A 20,168-nucleotide genomic window follows, 5' to 3' on the forward strand; every position below is an offset into this window, starting at 1 on the left:
GAGGGGCAAAGATGACTTAGATCCTACCCTTAAGGATTAGGGAAAAGATTACTACAGTGTAATGTGAGAAGTGCAGTCCTACAAGTGTGTTCTCCAGTGTGTGCAACACGAGAGGGTAGCCTGGAGAGGGGCATGCAAGTTACATCTTGAAAAACAAATAGGAGCTTTCTGGGTGCAGAGTTAGCAACAATGGTGGAGTGTGGGGAACCCATATGGACAAGGAAATGTGTACACAGTGGCAGGGATGCATGATGGGGCACTACATGCTTAGGCCATGGTGAGGTCAGTGTGGCTCGGGCAGGTGTCAAGAAATGTGAAGAATTGAGGCTGCATGCGAGATAGTAAACACCTCAAAAGCAGGAATACAGTCTCATTGCCTCACTGCAGAGGATTTATTATTTGTCTTCCCACAATAGATTCCACCATTCTTTTGTGGAAGGACTCCTACTCCACTTCAACTTTATAGTTCTGCCAGGAACAGTTCATTACAATATCGAATGATCACATGACCCCAAGACAACCAATTGGAGTTCTTCCCTGGGATTTTTTTTCTCACCTTTGATCATCACCTAATGTAGTATCTATTTATTTGTTTTCTGCCCCACAACGCAACTATGTAAGCATATAAGCTCCAGGGGTCAAACACTCTCAATTTTGCTTACTGTTCTATTATTCTTAACACCTAAGACAGTGCATAATACATATTGTTTTCAATAAATATTTGTTAAATGAACGAATGAATACACACGCAATTACACTAGGCTGGGAGCAGGTTAATAGAAAGAACAGACTGAGGAATGATCTGACTTTGGGTCTACAGGAGGTTAAGATGACCAATAACTTGATATGTCCATTCTACAATGGGAAATGAGCTTCATGAGGCATTTACGTCCAAGCAAATGGTACAATTGGGTAGACAGCTATTGTTTTGTCTACCCAGCACTCATTATCCTTCCGACAATAACCCGATCTTGGGTTTACCCTACTTTGTGGGATGAGCATGTGACCTGCTTTAGCCTATCAGCATACTCCACACCTTTGTTCCTAGTCATTGCTTTCTGTTTGGACACACATGATCCAGTTCAGGCAATAAAAGCCTGCCAAAACAAATGGGAAAAAGAACTTCCTCTCCAGAGACATGGCTAATAGTAGAGATGATAAAGCCTAGAGCTGTTGGAGCCTGAGAATAAAGCCAACTCAGATGAAAGCACCACAGATAGATGTCAAGAGACCTGAGTCCCTCCCTGGATCCGGCCATGCCTGAAGGCACTCGACATTTCAATAATCTCAGCCAATAAATTCTCCTTTTCCAGTGAACTGTTTTGAATTGGGTTTCTGTCACTTACAACTGAAAACGTCTAAAGCAATACCAAAGAATAAGGGGGAACTACATTGTTAAGGCTCTTAAGTATCTTACAGGGAAGCCTAACATCAGACAAACGCGTCCCAGAAGTGCAATTCCATTCGTTTTGGTGAAACTCATTGCCTATCTTTTTGGTGAGGAGGATGGGTGCTGAGAAGAAGAGGGCCATGATACTAGTCTTATTTGTTTTCTGCATTTACATATTGGGAATAAATTCGACAACTGTCTCAGGTGTTTTAATATCTCAGCATCTCGCAGTTGCAATGAGACAGGGACGGTGGATGTAGTCAGAGTAAGGTGAGGGCCTCCGGAGAGGGGAGGGCGGGATATTTGCAGTAGGAGCAATGTAACTACATGCAAGGAAACCCCCCTGCTAAAACTCTATGTTAAACATTGAGCTCTAGAATCATTCTTCAGTGAAATCAGTTAATGTTCCCCAGATAAAGAAGAGTAGCACATGTTTTATTATGCTAACCATTTATAATCATCTGTAAGGTTCACTTTAGCATACTAAAAGGCCTATGTGCTGTCTGTCCTCCTTCAGATCTGATGAAGTGATTTTGCAAACTGGGCACCTAATTTAGCCCAGGCATAAACAACACAGTAAAAGGCAGGAAGGATTCCACCTTAAAGATAAGATTGCATTTTAATACCCAGGAAGTTAATACGTTAGAAATTCTTCACTTACTCTTTAGCAAACAATGCCTCAGCCCACCTTGGGGGCTGAGCAGGTGGCCTTGTTTCATATGCCCCCAGACCAAGATGCTGGTCTCTCAGGGAGAAATCAGAGGAAGTTGCTTGTGTTCAGTTAATTCTAAATATTCAGGGACCACCTAACAAGTCCACACCCCTAAATTTTTTCATGTTCTCGAAAAATCCTCAGCTGCCTATAAAACCCCCTAGACAGCGCACCACTATGGACTCTCTTGTCGCCAGGAGCTCTGTGGTTTCACTGTATCTCTAAATAAAAGCCTGTACCTTGCTCTCCTACCTTGACTGTGAAGCTCATTCTTTGGCTCCCCAAACAAGAACCCCAGCATCAGTAACAGTAATTATTTAATAGAATTTGATATTCTGCCCAGCACAGAGGGAAAGAGCATGACACAGTAAAAAGAACACAGAAACAAGAGCCCTATAATCTGGCTTCTAATCCTTATCACTAATTGGCAGTGTGGGCTGAGACATCATTGTGCTTCTTTTGGTCTCAATTTCTAAGTCTGTAAAGTGAGCAGTGTTACTACATCACTGTAAAGCACCCATCCCATTCTGGAATGGAAAGCCCACTAGGCAGGGATTCTTAATCTTTGATGGAACCTGAACCCCAGAAAAACACATGAACAAACACATAATTTTGCGTGGTTTCATGGGTTTCACAAGTCCGGAAGCCAATCTATACCTCTAACCTCTCTGCTCTACAGAAAGACACTAGCTTCTGCTTGAATTTCTCTGGTGACGAGGAGCTCACTACGTCACAAGGTAGCCAAACACAACAACTGCTCTAGAAAAATAAGTTTGACTTCGTATTAAAACATGTGCACACTAATTTCTGCCCGTTGGTCCAAATTATGTAAACCAAATCAGAAAAACCAGTCACTCTCCTGTGTATGACATCTCTTCATTTGTCTGAAGGCTGTTTCTAACTTTAAAATGCAAATAATTTATGGGGAGAAATGCAGATGGTTCGCCATCCAAATTATTTTACAATGCGTTGCTATACAGATGTGTTCTTCCACCTCACCCGAAATACGCCACGCACCCAAATGCAAATGCTAAATTCCACATAAGCACCACTGCTATTAATCTGCAAGATCTAGGTTTTGCAAAGAGAGGACCTGTTGCATAAAAATACCTTGAGGAAAATAGCATCGTGTTTGGAAGGTTCATTAAGAATCAGAAGACTTGGAGTAGTAGCCTGGCTCCCACTCCCAACTACCTGTGTACAGTTGGGCAAACCACTTAACCTCTCTGAGCCTGTTTCTCTTCTGTAAAATGTGACAAGCCCTACCTCACCGGGATGCAGTGAGGTTTAAATGATAAAATGTTCGTAAAGCTTCCAGCCCAAGGCCGGCACAGAGCAAATTCTCAGTGCCAGATGCCGAGCTCAGCAAGCTCCGCGGCTCATTCGATGCGCTCGGCGCTCTTTCGCCGGAGAGCCGGAGTCTGCGCTCTGGGCTCGACTGAGGCTCCCTGGCCGCTCGCGCTCTTCTCTCCTTCTCCAAGATGGCGGCGGTCGGCGGCGCCGAGGCGGGATCCGGGCGAGCCGAGTGAAGGTAGCGGGGAGCGGAGCCCCCACGAGGCCGGGCCGGGCCCCGACCAGGAGGCCGCAGCGGCCCCGCCCCACCGCCACCCGCCGCCTGGGGCGCGCGACACCACCCCGGGAGCGTCCCAGGCCCGTCGCGGCCTAGCCCAGGGGCCGAGCCGGGGACTGGAGTGGCGGCCGCAGCCGCCCCCGGGAAGGGGCTGGAGCGGGCCGGAGAAGGAAGGCGGGCGGGAGCCGTTCAAATGGGGAAGGCGGGAAAGCTGCGGGGCCGGGAGGGGGCGTGCAGCCGCCCCGGGGGCCTGCGGGCTGGGGCCGCCCCTCCCCCTGCCGCGGCCGTCTCCGCCCTCGGGGGCGCCGGGAGGCCGCCGGGGATGCGGGGACTCGGGTCGGGGCCGCGGCGGTTCGGGGCGCGGGCTGCGGGGTCTCTGGGCTGTCAAGGCGAAAGGGCCCCGCAGCCGGGGCGACGGGAGGGCTGGGTCCTCGGCTGGCAGGAGAGGATGCGAGGAGCTTTCTTCTTTTCCTCTTCACAGAGCTTTGTTGAACTAGCTGTTGCTGCAAAACTGCCGAGAGAATCCCGTTGCCTTGCCGTGCGGGCCGCAGAAAGGGTGGTCCTGGGGGCTCTTTGTATAAATAACCCGGTGTTGTGTGCACTCTTGGCGGGCGACCCAATGTGCGCGTACCTTTGTAGTGGAATCTTCTCCATACAGGCCCGTTTAACCCCCACAGCTATTACCTGTAGATTCACTTTAGTTTATATCACACAGAGGAGGAGAAACATCATCTCCCCCCTTTCTGATGGTTAAACTGGTGGCTGATTCTGTTCCCCCAACAGCAGAAATAAATAAATAAATAACTGCATCCCAAGTAAAGCCTGTTGATTGGACAAGGCTTGTCAAAATTCGTATTGCTCGTTTTTTTGGAAATGTGTGTTGTCAGCCTATCTGTGCGGTGGTCGTGGTTCCGCCTAATTGCAGTGCAATGAGAGAATTCAATCCCCATCCCAAGCTGTCGGGATCTCCGCAGTTCCCAGAGCTGGCAGGGGCTGTGAGTGCTGCATCCTTAGGTTCTTGGGGGAGGGAGTGTCCAGAACTCGGAGTCGCGGTGTGGTGAGATTGGAAGGCCTTTCAGAAACCGGAAGACATCACCTGCTCATCTTCAAAGAAGTAAACGATTCAGAAACTGGCCGCCACTGGATGTGCATCTTCCTTTTCCTGCACTGACAATTTGAATTCCCGAAAGGAATGCTGGAAGAAGAGAACACAAGAGTCTTGAAGAAGGTTCTCCTCTTGGACGAAGCCTGGAGCTCAGGATTCTGCTTACCACGCCACTGAGGGAGCTGACTTTGTTCCCTCTTTTTCAATACTCATTTACATTCTGGGGTGAAGAAGCTTGGTAGTGATTGCTGGAACTCAGATTACCTCAAAAAATTACCTTCTGAAAGTTTTATTTCAGGATTTATAATTTGGACTTTAAAAATAGCGAAGTACTGTATCTGATTTGGGGTTTTGCCTAATTACTTTGGTAATCCAGAAAACTGTGCCAGAACATAGTGCATATACCTACCTATCTGCAAGTGAAGAAAAGCTCTGCCTCTCCTTTTTCATATTCCGAAGAAAGTCCCGAAGGAGCCATTCAACAGTTTGCGTATTTCATAAGTACACATTTTTTTCTTCCATAAATATTAATAATGAACTTTCATGTATGTTGTCATTTCTTAACACACTGAGAGGAACCTAACTGTAAAATTATGCCCGCCTCTTGAAGTTGACAACATTGAATTCTATCAGTTCCAAAATTGCGGAATCCAGGAAAATGGGCTTTAAACCTGTTTCACGTTTGCCAACATTCAGTGTAATCATGGCCTCTGTTTTCTAATGTGAAGATCAAACCTAGTATTTTTCACTTTCATTAGTCCCAGTGTGCTGCCTCATTCGACTCTGAATTTATCAGGGATAATATTCAAGACCTGGAAGGAATACTATGCGGATCATCTGAGCCTATATAAATGTTGCCCTAACTCTGCCTTTCTTTCACACTGTTGCTTGAGATTTCTTTATCTGGTTTTATCTTTCTTCTATGAGTCAGCAACCAAAACTAACCGAGCTCCAAAAATATCCTGATTGTAAAGAACCTAGAAATTCAGTCCTTCAGTCTACCCAAGTTGTGAGTGACATAGTCCACTGTGTTTAATTTTAGTTTTTTAAGCTCTTGGCTGTCCCAATTCTTTAGTGAATTGGACTTGCCTCCAGGCCCCATTCATTTTTTTTCTACAGGTTATTTAATTCTGTCATTTGTAAAAAGCTCTTCAGTGTTTTTAATGAAAATTTAAGTAGCAGGCCTAATTCTAATACATGATGCTAACACCAGCACATACTCTCTGTATTGGCTGTGGCTCTGAGGATCAGCTCCGGATTTTCGGTTCCCTTTCACAGCATCTTAAATCCACTGGCTTTCAGAGCAGTCAGTTGTGAGACCATGAGCACTTTCGTACAGTTCAGGAAGTCACCTCATTATTTTCTTTCTCATACTGTGTTCAGAGGTGCTTAGACTGGTCAGCTCTGTTTTCCATTAGTTTTGATGTTACTAAAGAGAAGGCCTGCTTTAAATCTCAGGACTTGCCCTTGTTTCATTTACAAGTATATTTGGTATTGTTGACAACAGATAGGTAGCTGTATTTCTCATGTTAAATATTTAAGATTTTTAATGTTATTTTTCTAACATTCTTTACCAGAATTCATTTGGCATGAAAAACATTTAACTTGAGATCTTGAGTTATGGTATTTCTGGGCCTTATCAGCCTAATGAAAACTAATGGGATCTTTATATATTTTTCTAATAGACTCAACATAATGCCAATGAGAGGAGGTACTGTTCCAGTGAATGGATATAATTCCCTACAACTTCCTCCTCCCCTCAACCCTTTTGGAGTCAGCACCAGTGGGTCAAAAGGGGAGGACAGTAATTGGTATTTGAGAAATGTTAATGCTTAATGCTACATTGAAACATGAAAAACTGGCTACATTATGTATCTTGCCTCCTATTTCTACATGAGACCTGACCACCTATCCCTTCATTTCCTATGAAAAGCCCTTTAAGCAAGCAGTTCTCCAGTTTATCTTTAATACAGTTCATTTCGTTTCTTTACTTCACTCTAGCTTCTGTTACTGTGATCAAGTCCATTCTTCATTCCACTTCTTAGGGAAGTGGAGAAATGCCTTGTTATGTTTCTTAATCTTACAAATCATTCTTGGTAATACTTTTCTATTTTCAATTCAGGCATATCTGCATTGTATTTTATCTGCTTTGTGCAATTAAGTTTTTTTTCCTCTTATTTTAAATGTAATTCTTACGAAAGTTTCTCTTTTTGATCAAATTCATCTTTTCTTTCATTAAAGTTACATACTTCAGTGTTTTCCATACTTACCTGAAGGGATTGGCAGTGTCTCACGGGAGTGTCCTTCAGCATTTCTAAATGCCATTATAGTACTGCAGGTAAAATAAAATGTAATAAATGACCAATCAGATCAACTCAAGCATTTCACTAACTGGACAAGAACATTTTCTATATACTTGGTATATAAATCTGAAATTTCCTGCAGGACTTGTGACATTGCCTTTCCTTAAAGTATTTGGAGAACTTTCCCTTAAGTGCAGCTTATGGCTTGTCATTTCCAAAGTAAAATTGACATACAAATTTGAATGCCAAAAAATACTCTTAACAAATTCAAAATAGCATTTAGAATATTCAAAGTACAAAAATTATTTAAATTCGTGAAAATCTTACTCCTAAAAATTTCATCACCAGTGGACAAATGATAATTCTTCCTTATTTTCACCTAAGACTTAATAGCATTGAAAGCTGTCATAGCCAACTAATATAAGAAGTGTACTTTTACACTTCTATAATTTTGAGCAAATTCATATAGTCCAACAAAAGGCACTTTAAGAAATTATATTCCAAAGATCTTCAATACCCCCATAATACTGTCAGCATTCCTATTTAAATTGCAATACAGTAGACTTCAGCCTGTCACCAATCCAAATGGTAGGATTTTGTGGTCTTGAATGTTTGCTCTAACCTGTCTTGCTCTGCGTCCTGCTTTATCTGTGCACTTTGTAACCGTGATTGAACCTAACCCTCTGACTTAATGTCGGTTTTTACCCTGTCTCCGTGTTGTCAGTCCTCTTGGCATTCCAGAAATTCCCTTTAATTTTGGAAGTATTTTTTTTATGGGAGGTATTCTATATACTTCCCCAAACCACAACTTTAACTGAATAATCAGTTTAAACCTAGTACACTCCCTGCAGTTTCAACCCCAGTATTTTTACAAAGAGAATGAGGAGGTGACAAGACACTCCTTTATTTCTTCCTGCCCTTCCAGTCTGCCCTTGGATCGCTGCGCAGTTCCATCTGGAAGGCTGCTTCTCCACAGTGATTTTGCATTACAGGAGGGTTTTCCTTCTTTGTTTCTCAGACCTGGTCCTGTAGACGGGAAGGAGCCTGGACACAGTGACTCATTCTCAAAGGACCGCCATGGCTTATGATGACAACGTGAAGAAAGAAGGTATGACCCCTTAATCTGAGAAGCATTCCAAAGGGGGTGTCCTCTTCAATCCTTGCAGCCTGTGGACATAGAGACCAGGACTGGCCATCATAGCCTGGACTCCCAAGTGATGGTCCAGAGCACTATGATGACACTCAGCCTCCACGTCACCCCCAGACTGGGCCCATGGAAGTGAAAATCAGGACAGGGTACCAACACAAGAATCTGAAATATAAGTCTCTGTAGTCTATCGGGGCGATCCCCTGCAGCACTCATGGTCCTTGCCAGCTCCAGTGTGCAGGAGTCTGGGGATGGAATCACATACTGGACTCCCACAGAGCAGCACAGCACGTGAATCGTTCTTTTCAACCTTACCTCTGCAAGTCTGTCCACCTGCCAAATCAAACTAAGAGACCATATCTGAGGATGCACACTGGGCCTTTGCATAGCATGGAAACGTTGCTTCTGCAGGTTTGATTCTTGTATTTGCAGCCAAGCCATCAAGAAATATTCTTGTCCCCTTGGATCTAGCCTGTATTCCAGAGGATTTACTGAAACATTTTAATTTGGAAATGGAGGGATTTTTGTATTATGTATGTGGTGATTTTGGTTGTTCCTCACTTGCCTTCTCATTTCCTTTCCCAAATGAACCCGTGCTTCTCAGATTGCTTTGATGGTGATCACAGCTTTGAGGACATAGGACTAGCAGCTGGCCGAAGCCAACGGGAGAAGAAACGTTCTTACAAAGACTTTTTAAGAGAAGAGGAAGAAATCGCTGCTCAGGTCAGGAATTCTTCCAAGAAGAAGTTAAAGGTAAATTCTAAACATTTGAGTTAGGGTAGTTGTAAACTGTTCCATATCATATATCCTAGTATTTGAAGAAAAGTTTCTTTAAAACTTTAAACAAAAATAAACATCGTTCACATCTATTTTTAATATTTCTTATATCTTACTTTGTTTTCCAAAGTCAGAAGTCATCAGAGAACAAGATTGGTTCCAAATTGCTTTTGCCTCACATCTTGTTCATCGGTCAATTCTTCCTCTGATTCCAGGATAGTGAACTGCACTTCTTGGGGACGGACACACACAAGAAGAAGAGGAAGCACCCCTCTGATGATCGCCACTATGGAGGTGAGGCTGGCAAGGGCAGCAGGTGGGATAAACACATCGCTGGTTCTTGGAGTCGGGGTAGGGGAAAGGGATCCAGATGTTGCTGACTCAGTGGCCTATTTAACAGGAGAGTGGTTCTTGTTCTGAGTGCCGATAAACCAGAGTGAAGGAGGAGAGAGGTGGAGGGCTGGTATTTTGGAGGATTCAGCATAGAAGAACAGTCTTCATTTGTGATACACCAGGTACCAGGTTCCTTCTCCCCCCAATCATCCACTTCTCTTGTGCCCATTTTTACCTAGCCTCCCTTCTGCCATTTGTAGTCCTGGGCCCTCTGGCCTGCACCTGTGGGTTACTTCTCAGTCCAACGCATTTCTACTCACAAGACCACTTCTTCTTAGTTACATTGTGCACATAGCTGATGAGACTAACCCTTTACTGCAGTGGATTTGTCCTGAACACAAAAACAAATGATACTCGGTCTTCAGTGTGATCCAGATCATAACTACTGTAATCCCGCAGCTATAGCTCAGTCCTCTGAATGTGCACTCTTTGGCTGCCTGTGAAGACTCAGTAAAGAGAAACAACTCTAGTGACAAGAACTGGCTCCAGGGTCAGAGGCAGACCCTACCAAGCCAAGAAGCACATGGGTATCATCTCTGAGTGTTAGCAATCAGTTGAAGGGCCTCCCTGAAATCATTCCTGTTAGCCTCTTCCTCGTGTTAGTTGGATGTTTCTGGTGAGAGAGGAAACGTGTGTAAGTTGTTTTATCATGTGGACATTACTGCTCTTGATTATTTCTAGATATTTCATCTTTGGAATCGTCACAGAAGAAAAAGAAAAAGTCCAGCCCACAGTCTGCCGATACAGCAATGGACCTGTTGAAAGCTATCACTTCCCCACTGGCAACAGGCTCCAAGCCCTCCAAAAAGACAGGGGAGAAGTCCTCTAGTTCCTCAAGTCATTCAGAGAGTAAAAAGGAACACCACAGGAAGAAAGTAAGTGGCAGTAGTGGGGAACTATCCCTGGAGGATGGTTCTCACAAATCAAAAAAAATGAAACCGCTCTATGTGAACACAGAGACGCTGACCCTTCGTGAGCCTGATGGTTTAAAGATGAAACTTATCCTCTCACCAAAGGAGAAGGGAAGCAGCTCAGTTGATGAGGAGTCTTTGCAGTACCCCTCTCAACAAGCGACTGTGAAAAAATCCTCTAAGAAATCGGCTCGGGATGAGCAAGGTGCTTTACTCCTAGGACACGAGTTACAGAGCTTTCTGAAAACAGCCCGGAAGAAGCATAAGTCATCCTCAGACCCACACTCATCTCCTGGCCCTGAAGGCTGTGGGTCTGATGCCTCCCAATTCCCAGAATCCCACAGTGCTAACCTTGACCTTTCAGGGCTTGAACCTATTCTAGTAGAATCAGACTCGTCCTCTGGTGGGGAGCTAGAGGCTGGGGAGCTAGTGATAGATGATTCTTACCGAGAAATCAAGAAGAAAAAGAAATCAAAGAAGAGCAAAAAAAAGAAGGACAAGGAGAAGCACAAAGAGAAGAGACACTCCAAGTCCAAGAGAAGTTCGGGACTTCCTGCTGCAGCAGTGGGAGAGGTCACAGTGCCCCCTGGCCCCCCTCCCAGCCTCCCCTACGCTGGAGCGGCAGCCCCCCTCCCACCACTTCCTGGCCTCCACACAGATGGGCATAGTGAGAAGAAAAAGAAAAAAGAGGAGAAGGACAAAGAGAGAGAGAGAGGAGAAAAGGTAAAGCATCTTTTAAAGCATGGTGGGGGTGAGGTGAAACAGGGTTTTCCTTGATAGTAGTAAGCGGACTTGGAATAAGCTTCTGAGGTCAGCCACTTGGGAGTGTAACAAGGTAAACCTGTTGCAATGACAAAAAGTACAAAATTTTATCAGTGGCTGAGTCTGTCTGGTACAAAAGAGGAGCAATCTTAATGATTCGTGCATTTTCTTAATAGAGTTGTTCTTCCATTGCGCTGGACATAGGTTAGGAATCCCGTAGCTTATTCTGACTGGTACTTGGAATCCGTAGAAGGAGCCAAACCCAGTTTCCTCCACTCACCACCACTGCCTGCTTGGGGCAGCTGAGAGAGATGGAAAGGTATTCTACGAGTTCATTTTGAAAATTAGACTTTCAGAATTAGGGAAATAATGACCAAGTTAATGGAATAAGCTAATAGCTTGCCACTAACTGGTGTTGGCTACTTTCTGGTATTCTTGTCAAATACATGTTCTTTTCACCTTTTGGGTGCTTCCTTACTGTTTGCCAGGCCCAAGGCTACAACAGGTGTAAAGAGGGGCAAAGATGAGCAGGGTGTAGTTCCTGACCTTAGGGAGCTCACTGTTGCCTGAGGAAATAGCAGTGAGAAATCAGCCACCTTGTTTTGATTTCTTTCTCACAACTTGAGAGATTTTCTAGCCGTTGTACTTTAGGAGCTGATGACAGTGTCATGAAAGGTTTGCTATAAAAAATACCTTCCCGGTGTTATCAAAGTAATATATTGTTGAAATTTAGAAATTCAGAACAGTAGAAAAAAAAAGTCGTAATTTGCCATCCACAGACAACCATTTTCTTCCTTTGTTTATAGTGCTCAAAATTAAATGTCAGATAAAATCTGAACAAAAAGCTACTAAGAAAGAGAAAAATATATTAAGAATTTGGGAATGGCAGTTTCATTTCTGTCTAAATCAGAGATGCAAGTTATTCTCCCCACTGCAGACTGCTTTTTAAGAATGTGTGTATATCTTAGAAACAAAAGCAAAACTGTACCTTCTGAGCCAAGAGTCCCTGTGAGCATGAAGACATGAATGATTAGATACTAGGTCAGGTTTTGCTCATTTGTTTATTTGAAAACTGCTTCATGAAATAGTATACATTCTGTACGTAAGATTCCATTTATCCTAAGAACTTCCATTCTGGTGACACATAAAACCATAATCTTACAGTGCTGGATGTCAGGGAGCAGGGTGGCCTGAGAAAGCTCAAAGCATCCCAGGATTTCAGTGGCCGAGAATGCACGGAGGCAGGGAGATGTTCAGGAAGTAACGCAGCAAACCAACTGAACTCTGGTCCTGGGTATCTAACTGCCTGATAAATATTTCTACCTGGATGCCTTGGTCACCTCAGACCCACGTGTCACTAATGGAGCTCATCGTCCAGACCCCCAATCTGCGACATCTCCTGTATCTCCTTCTCTACTCCATGTCCTCCCAGGCAACCCACACGCAAACTGTGTGCTTATTATTTTCCTCAACTCTTTATTATAAACTTTTTTAAACAAAAAGCATTGAAAGAATTGTACAATGAACACCATATGCAACCTACTGAGATGCTATAGTTACTGTTTTGCTCTTTGCTCTATTATACATCTGTCCATCAATCCATCTTACCTCTTTGTGTCTTGAAATATGTTATAGATATCACATACTTCACCCCTAAACACTTCAGCTTTAATATTATTAACTTAAGCTCAATGTTTGTTTTCAGGGTTTTTTTTAGGTAAAATTTACATACGGTAAGTAAAGAAGTGTTCAGTATTCCATTGATGAGTGTTGATAAATGCACGCACCTGTGTGACCAAACCTCTGTCAAAATACAGACATTGTCATCATCCCAGGCAGCTCATCATACCCCTTCACCCCCAGAGCCATCCATAGCCTGCTTCTTCCAGCCTTACGGTCCACTTTTACCTTTCCCCTCTTCTCTGCTCCCCTTCTCTGTTTCCACTCAGCTGTTGAGCCTGATACTCTTCCTCTTTAGTAACTTGCACGCCTTTGTGTTCTCGTCACCACTGCCCCTGTCTTAGGCCTCATCCCTCTCTGTACTTAGTGTAGTAGATGGCCTTCTTTCTGTTTCTCTCTCCATGCAGTTAATCTTACACATCGATGCCACATGATCTTAGGTACCACTTAGATGATGACAGTCCTCCTCTTTGTTGTCAGTGGATCCTTACTGCCTTTAAGTTAGACTGTGAGCTCCTAGAGGACCAGGATCATGTCTGCCTTCCTTAGTACTCAACCTGTGGTCTGGCCTTTTGTAGATAGGCAATAAATACTTGTTGAATGAATAAATATTGGAGTCTACACCCTTGGCCAAGCAAGCATTCATAACTGTAATTAAGCCCTCAATCTCCCTTTTGAGCTTTATTTCTTATGAGTCCACTTTACATATACTGTGGAGAAACCAAACATTCCTTTCTTACCTCCATTCCTTTGCTCATTTTTTGCAGTGACCTTCTTCCCCTTCAATACTGAACTCTGCCTTCCCTTCAGGACCTAATCAAATGCCACCTCTTCTAAGACGTCCTGACCCTCCCATCAGAATTGATTTCTGAATTCCCGTGATGTCTTGCTATGGGAAGTTACTACACTTATTTTCTTCCTTTTATTAGAGTTATATCTGCACATATTCTGTCTCCCCTATTAAAGGCTACAAACTCTTTGAGGATGTTTTAGCTCCTTAGGGACTGGGTTAGTCACCTTACTGTTACCTTCAACTCCTCAATGTCCTTGGTAAGCATTTTGTGGTATACGTAAAGTGAATGAGTATATGGATGAAAACAGCATTGAAAAGGTAGGTTGGGAGCAAACTGAAAAATCTTGAATGGCAAAGTAGGTATTTGGCAGTGGGCACTTTGAGGTTCTGAGCAAGGTTTAGATAAGCCATAACTGATCATTTTTTTAAATTAAGGTATCATTGATATACAATCTTATGAAGGTTTGACATGAGCAGCATTGTGGTTTCAACATTCACCCATATTATCAAATCCCCCCCCCATTGCAGTCACTATTCATCAGCATAGTAAGATGCTATGGAGACATTACTTGTTTTCTACCTGCTACACTGCCTTCTCCGTGACCTACCGATATTGTGAATGCTAATTATAATGCCCCTTAATCCCCTTCTCCTTCCCTCCCCACCCACCCTCCCCAACCTTTGGTAACTGCTAGTCCCTTCTTGGAGTCTGTGAGTCTGCTACTGTTTTGTTCCTTCACTTTTGCTTTGAGCTCTAACTGATAATTTAAGTATAAAATAGTACAGCTCTACCAGGTAGACTAGACTGACGAGAGACTTGTGACAAACCACCCAGGAGGTTATTATAGTCCAGGGTCAGTTATAAAAGCCTGATAGAAATAAAGTTGAATAGGCAGATGCAAGAGAGACTTGGAAGGAAAAGCTGACAAGATGTGGCAACTGGGCTTGGATCTGGGAAGCCAGAAACATAAATGAGTATAAAGATGTCCCTTAAGGTTTTGAACCTTGGTGCCTTAGAAAATAAAATTATGATCTCCTCAAGGGTAGGGATTTATAATTCCCCATGTGTCTAACAATTGCTAGTGAAAAATGAATTTTAGTTTATAGCTAAAACCTTATTAAGATTCAGTATTTGATTATGACTGGCCAAACCTGAAGTAGTCATACACTGAGGATAATAATTTATTTATCCAACAGATACTTACGGGAAACATGCCTTGTTTTTTTTAAGCCTAACCTATGCATAAAACCTTTCCTATGGAGCTTAAAAAAAAATCCTTTCCTGGGTTTCGTTTCAGCATAAAAAGGAACTATCTGAAAGTCCATCTAGATACAGAAAGGAATGCTTCAGGAATAGTGTTCCCTCAGCCAACAGTGGACAGACTGGCAAGCCAGCTGGCAGAAATGCTGATGGCCGCTGTGTGTCCTTTCTATGATCAGGACTATAATAAAAACAGAGAAGCAATGGGAATGGCTGGTTTGAGAAAAGAAGATACATTAGGTTTAGATTTTAAGATACAGCATCCAGAGATTTAGCATGTTCGGGTGGTTAAAGTATGGGCTGATGAGCCAGACCACTTGCATTCAAGTCCTGGCTCTACCGCTTAGAAGCTATGTGATGTCGGACAAGTTACCTATCTTCTCCGCGTATGATAAGGTGAGGATGATAATAGACCCACTTAGTAGGGTTGTTGAGGATTAAGTGAGGTAATAACATGTGAAAGTGTTTACCGCCTTGGTGTGCCAAGGCGCTCTCGTGTGCCACAGCAAACTCACAGGGCCACCACTGTATATTTTGAATAATTTTTGAGGGAAAAAGAAGTACTTGACATGTGTCAGGTACCTTATGAACTACTAGCGCAAAGTAATTCAGAGTTCCAATTTCTTACCATGTTACATTCCTTTCCATAATGCCATATCTTTTCAAAGCTGGGTTTTCAGTGATTACTGTGCTAAAAAGCAAGTACCACCTGAAAACCCACATAGGCACCATGAACCAACAAAGCTTGGGACCTCTGCCTTTGCACGGTGCCCAGCACACTAGTGAGCACTCACTGAACGTTGGTTGTTGTAATCATCATCTCAGGAGAATTTCCAGAGAAAGATGAAAATGGGAGACCTAGAATTCAGATAGTTGGAGCTAGAATTAGAAATAGATGTATGATAAATGAAATATATGAGTGGATAAGAGCAGAATCTTGTAGAGCGCTGGAGAAGGAAGAGAGGGATCAGCGTGAAGAAGTGAGGGAACAGATGATTTCGGAATAGATCAGTATCATCCTAGAGGACAAGGAGTTCCGGCGTCGTGGGAAGAATGGAAGCCGGATGCGCAGCCTTCCTGAAAGAGTGAGAAGCAAGGGCAGCAGGTGGGAAGCTCTTACTGGAAATTTTGGCTCATACAAAGAAGGAAAATTGAACTGTTTGCCTGGTGAAATGTAGCATTTTCAGTGTTGAGTTTTGTTTTAGGAGTGGTTTTTTATCTGTTTGTGTGTTTGTTGGTTGACTGTTGCATCCCACTTTCTAAAGAGTAATAGAGAAATCGTACGGTAATTTCTTGATGATTTGCCCTTAAAGATCATCCCACTGGAGTAGAAGTTTTTTGTTCATATTGGAGGAGCAGGATATGATAGCGTTTCAAATGTTCTTTACTTTTGGTTTCGCTATGTCAATAGAAGCCCACTCACTGCCACACAGAATAACAACCTGCAGTGTTGTCATGTCAGAGGCATGACTTCTGTTTCTGTGTGTTTCCTGAATAGTCACATTTCCTCTAAGCAACGAAGGCTGGTCAGTTGGCCTAATGCCTGGCACACTCAGGCCTTGTTGATCCACTAGTGAACTAAATTCTGAGATATAGCTAGCCTTGTGATGGTACTACATAAACTCACTGGCAAAACTGAAGTTGAGTAACAGCAGTAATAAATAGCAAGAGTTAGTAGCTACCATCTATTGAGTGCCTGGTTGTGCCAGACTCTTCTAGCCATTTTCCATATATAATGGTCTTGATTGAAAGGTATCATTAGCCTCAGTTGGCAGAAAACAGCTGGAGGGAAAAACAGAATTTTTAATAGAGGTTTCTGTAACCACAAGCCCGTATTCCTTACTCTATAGCACATGCTTTTCCAAAACTTAAAAAGATGGCTACCCAGTACCATGATGCATCTTTGAAAAAGCTAAAAGTAGATTCTATGCCAAAGGAAACCAATATAGTGTGTTGGTGTCTGAGATGTGTCCTGTGGAGACACAGATAACATTTTCAAGTTGAAGAGGCAGTTTTCATTTAATGAAGTGGCTGGACTCTTGAACTCCATTCAGCTAACTTGGATTCTTGTTCTAATCTGCTACTTACTAGCTTTGTTCTCTTGAGATTGTTTCCTCACTTCTCTGCTCATTTGTAACACAAGGTCATTTAAATTAAATAAGATGATACATGTAACACGCTCAGCACAGGGTATGGCTTAGTCAATAGCTGCTGGTACAGTCACTATTGCTTTCATCCCAAGTTCTTCAAAATCATAAAATACACTTGAAAATGCCTTTTTAAACCTTTTTTTTCTTTCACTCATTTCACATATTAGACTAAACAAGGAAACTATGCTTTTATGGTTTTGTTTTTTGTTTTGTTTTGCTTTTAAATGTAATACTCACCTTTTAGGAGCAAACTCTGCTGTTTTCTCACCTATTTGGAAAATAAGAACCAGGAAGAAAACAGGGTCTCCAAGGAGCAAAAACAGATGTTATAATGCCTGTTTTTTACAGCTCATTGGTGTGCTTCTTGGGTACTGGAGACAGGTCATGTGACCTCTGTGACCTAGTTCAAAGTTTAAATGAGTCTCTCCAGATAAAGCTTTTATAATATCTTCTACACAGTGTTATTATCAGTGAGGAAATTGGGTTCCTGTCATCTACAGCAGAAAGCCAAGATTCATTTTTAAAGTTCATAAAATTGTTTTTCCTTTCACCCCAGATGTTTTATCCTTTAAAACAGGTTCTTAAACTACAGTCATGGATAGGCTTGAAGAGGGATTTTTGTCAGATTCTCAAAGAGTCTTATGACTAAAAAAAGTTAAGCATGACTGCTTTCTAAAGAGTATTAAGAAGTTGCTCTTTGAATGGTCTTGATATTGTGATATGCCATAAAACATTTAAAGGAGGTTCTAGCTGTAAAATTACAACATTATAAGTCACACTAGTAAGTGAACTTCTTGCTTAGCCATTTGCTACTGATAATAAAGTATCCAAGCTTTTGAAACACTAACATTTCCTTAAATTAAAGGGGAGTCCATGTTATTGCAGATGTAACCATTGTGATTTGCTTGTCATTATGTTTTCTTGGATTCCAAAGTCTGGAGTAGAATTACTGGCCTTGCATTTGGAATTACTGGCCTTGCATCTGCAATCACATGGAAATGCTTTATATGTGTAGAGATATCTGTTATTTGTATATTTCTAACTACTAATTTTGAAAAATGGCTGTGCCGTGAAAAAATTTTAACCCTTAAGTTTGAATTCTGAGCTCTAGGACAACAGACTGGAGTTTGCATCTTGCACAATGGTTAGGTCCTAAGGTCAGCACGTACGGCGAAAATTATTAAGTCGTCAGCATTTTCCTTGAAAATCCGTTAGGAGGGCTCCATGATGAAGGCAGACAGATTCTGAACCCAACAGAATGCCAGCCCAATGCCACTGGATTTTTCTCTCTTCAGCACCAAATGAAGTCATTGGCATATGTTCAGGAGCCATAATCTTATTTTATTTTTTAAAATTATGTCAGCTGTAAACCAGAACCTCACCCGAGTAGTGAGTTGCACATACTGAGAGAGACATACAGGAACTGTCTAGGGATAGCAGGTTTTTGCTGTCACACTCCAAGGAATAGGCTCATGAGTGGAATCACCCAGACTAATCAATCCATCTCTCCTTTTTGCTCTTCAATGGCCAAATATAGAACTTAGATTAACTCCTGTCTGTGTAATGCCACTCCACTGTATCTTGGGCCCAATAAAAGGGGATTTGAAAGGTGAGAGCGTTAGTTAGAAAACTTAGAGCATTTTAGGAAGTGAACTATTAATAAGTAAATGAGATACAGCATCCCAAACTCACTTCTGTGACATCTCTAAACAAGCTAGCTTCACCAGAAGAATACTAAAAATAGGACCTTGCCTATTAAATGAAATGTTAAAGCCCTTGCTGCTATTTCCTTTGTCTGATGCAGGTCAAATTATTTCATCCTATCCTTCACTGGAATTTCTGGGTTTTTTTTAAAGCCTGTATCTGTTTTTTGTATGCGATAATTTCTATTTTGAAAAACACATAGAGGGGGGGAAAAAGAACTCAATGTTTCCTATTGTGGCATAACAAATTACCACAAATTTAGCAGTTTAAAGCAACATCCACTTATTATTCCACAATTCTGTACATCAGAAGTCCAGATAGAGCTCAGCCAGGTTCTCTGCTCAGTCACTCACAAGACTGAACCAGGATGTCGGCCAGAGCTGGGCTCTCATCTGAGGCTGAAGGTCCTCCAGGTTGTTGGCAGCATTCAATTCCTTGCAGTTGTAGATGAAAGGAAAGGAGCGACACACAGCAGCAATTCACCGGAGAATTCCGCTTTATTAGGGAAAGGTGCTGGGTTATATAGGAAGGGGCATGAGCTGATTGAGGTGTCACTTCTACGGGGCTGGTGGCTATTGGCTAGGTGCTGGGATTAGGGGGGGGCGAGGGGTGAGTTCGCCATCTTATGGGTGGGGGCCCTTCAGTAGAACTTCACGTTCAAGGTCTGCAAGAGAGTGTCTGCTGTTGGATCTTGTCTCTTTTAAGGACTCACCTTCTACAGTCAGGCCCACTCAGGAAAATCTCCCTTCTGATTAACTCAGATTTAACTCACCAGGTACCTTAATTACATCCACAAAGTCCCTTTGGCCGTGTAACAATGTAATCACGGGAGTGATATCCCACAATATTCACCAGTGCTCACACTCAAAGGGAGTGCATTATACAAGGTGTGTCACCAGGGGTGCACAAATCTTGGAATTCTGCCTACCACAGAAATAATATCAAGTACATGCTGAAGTGCCAAATACTATTTAATTCCCACCTGTGAGTTAAGTGGTGTTATCCAAGTTTTACTTACAAGGAAACTAAAGCTCTGCAGTGAAGCAGTGAATAGAATGGTCAGGATTCTAACCTAAATCTGTTGGCCTCCAAATCCCAGGCTGTTTCCAATTTGCCATACTGTCTCCGGTAAATCCTGCCACCTCTCCCTCCTTTCCAACTTCTCCAAACCCCCCTTTTCTGCAGTCCATGTCTTAGCTGTGTAGGCCTTCGTCACCCGTCCTGAGTACTACTGCAGCAGCCCCCTGGTTTGTTCTGAAGCATCGATCTTTGGGCTCTCCCTGCTTCTCTAACATCATCTCCTAGCCCTGTCTTTGATGAGTGCTGCCACATATTCCCTCTGCCTAGAACACACGTGCCCACTCTTCATCTGGCTAGTGCTACCCAGCTTTCAGGCCTAGATTAAATGTCACTTCCTCCAGAGTCTTTCTCTGAGGCCTAATTAGGTGAGGCCTCCTGCTACATGTTCCTATAGCACCCGGTGCTTTCCCCTTAATGCCATCACATTTTA

General features: G+C 42.8%; 1 protein-coding gene across 5 annotated transcripts in view; it reads left to right on the forward strand.

Moving 5' to 3' along the window:
• The first annotated feature begins 3,518 nt into the window (after window positions 1–3,518).
• Window positions 3,519–20,168, forward strand: part of HMGXB4 (HMG-box containing 4) — a 29,136-nt gene continuing 12,486 nt past the window's right edge. Inside the window, exons 1-5 of one of the 5 annotated variants that reach the window (XM_017667561.3) lie at window positions 3,573–3,633; window positions 8,099–8,188; window positions 8,832–8,980; window positions 9,220–9,298; window positions 10,079–11,031. In XM_017667561.3, coding sequence (XP_017523050.1) covers window positions 8,158–8,188; window positions 8,832–8,980; window positions 9,220–9,298; window positions 10,079–11,031 — 1,212 coding nt within the window. In that variant the 5' untranslated portion in view covers window positions 3,573–3,633; window positions 8,099–8,157. Of the gene's footprint in view, window positions 3,634–8,098; window positions 8,189–8,831; window positions 8,981–9,134; window positions 9,299–9,404; window positions 9,520–10,078; window positions 11,032–20,168 lie in introns of those variants that run through there. The other 4 variants (XM_017667564.3, XM_037007060.2, XM_037007061.2 and 1 more) reach the window with 4 other exon arrangements.

Source organism: Manis javanica, chromosome 10, assembly GCF_040802235.1.
Source record: "Manis javanica isolate MJ-LG chromosome 10, MJ_LKY, whole genome shotgun sequence".
NCBI classification, from domain to species: domain Eukaryota; kingdom Metazoa; phylum Chordata; class Mammalia; order Pholidota; family Manidae; genus Manis; species Manis javanica.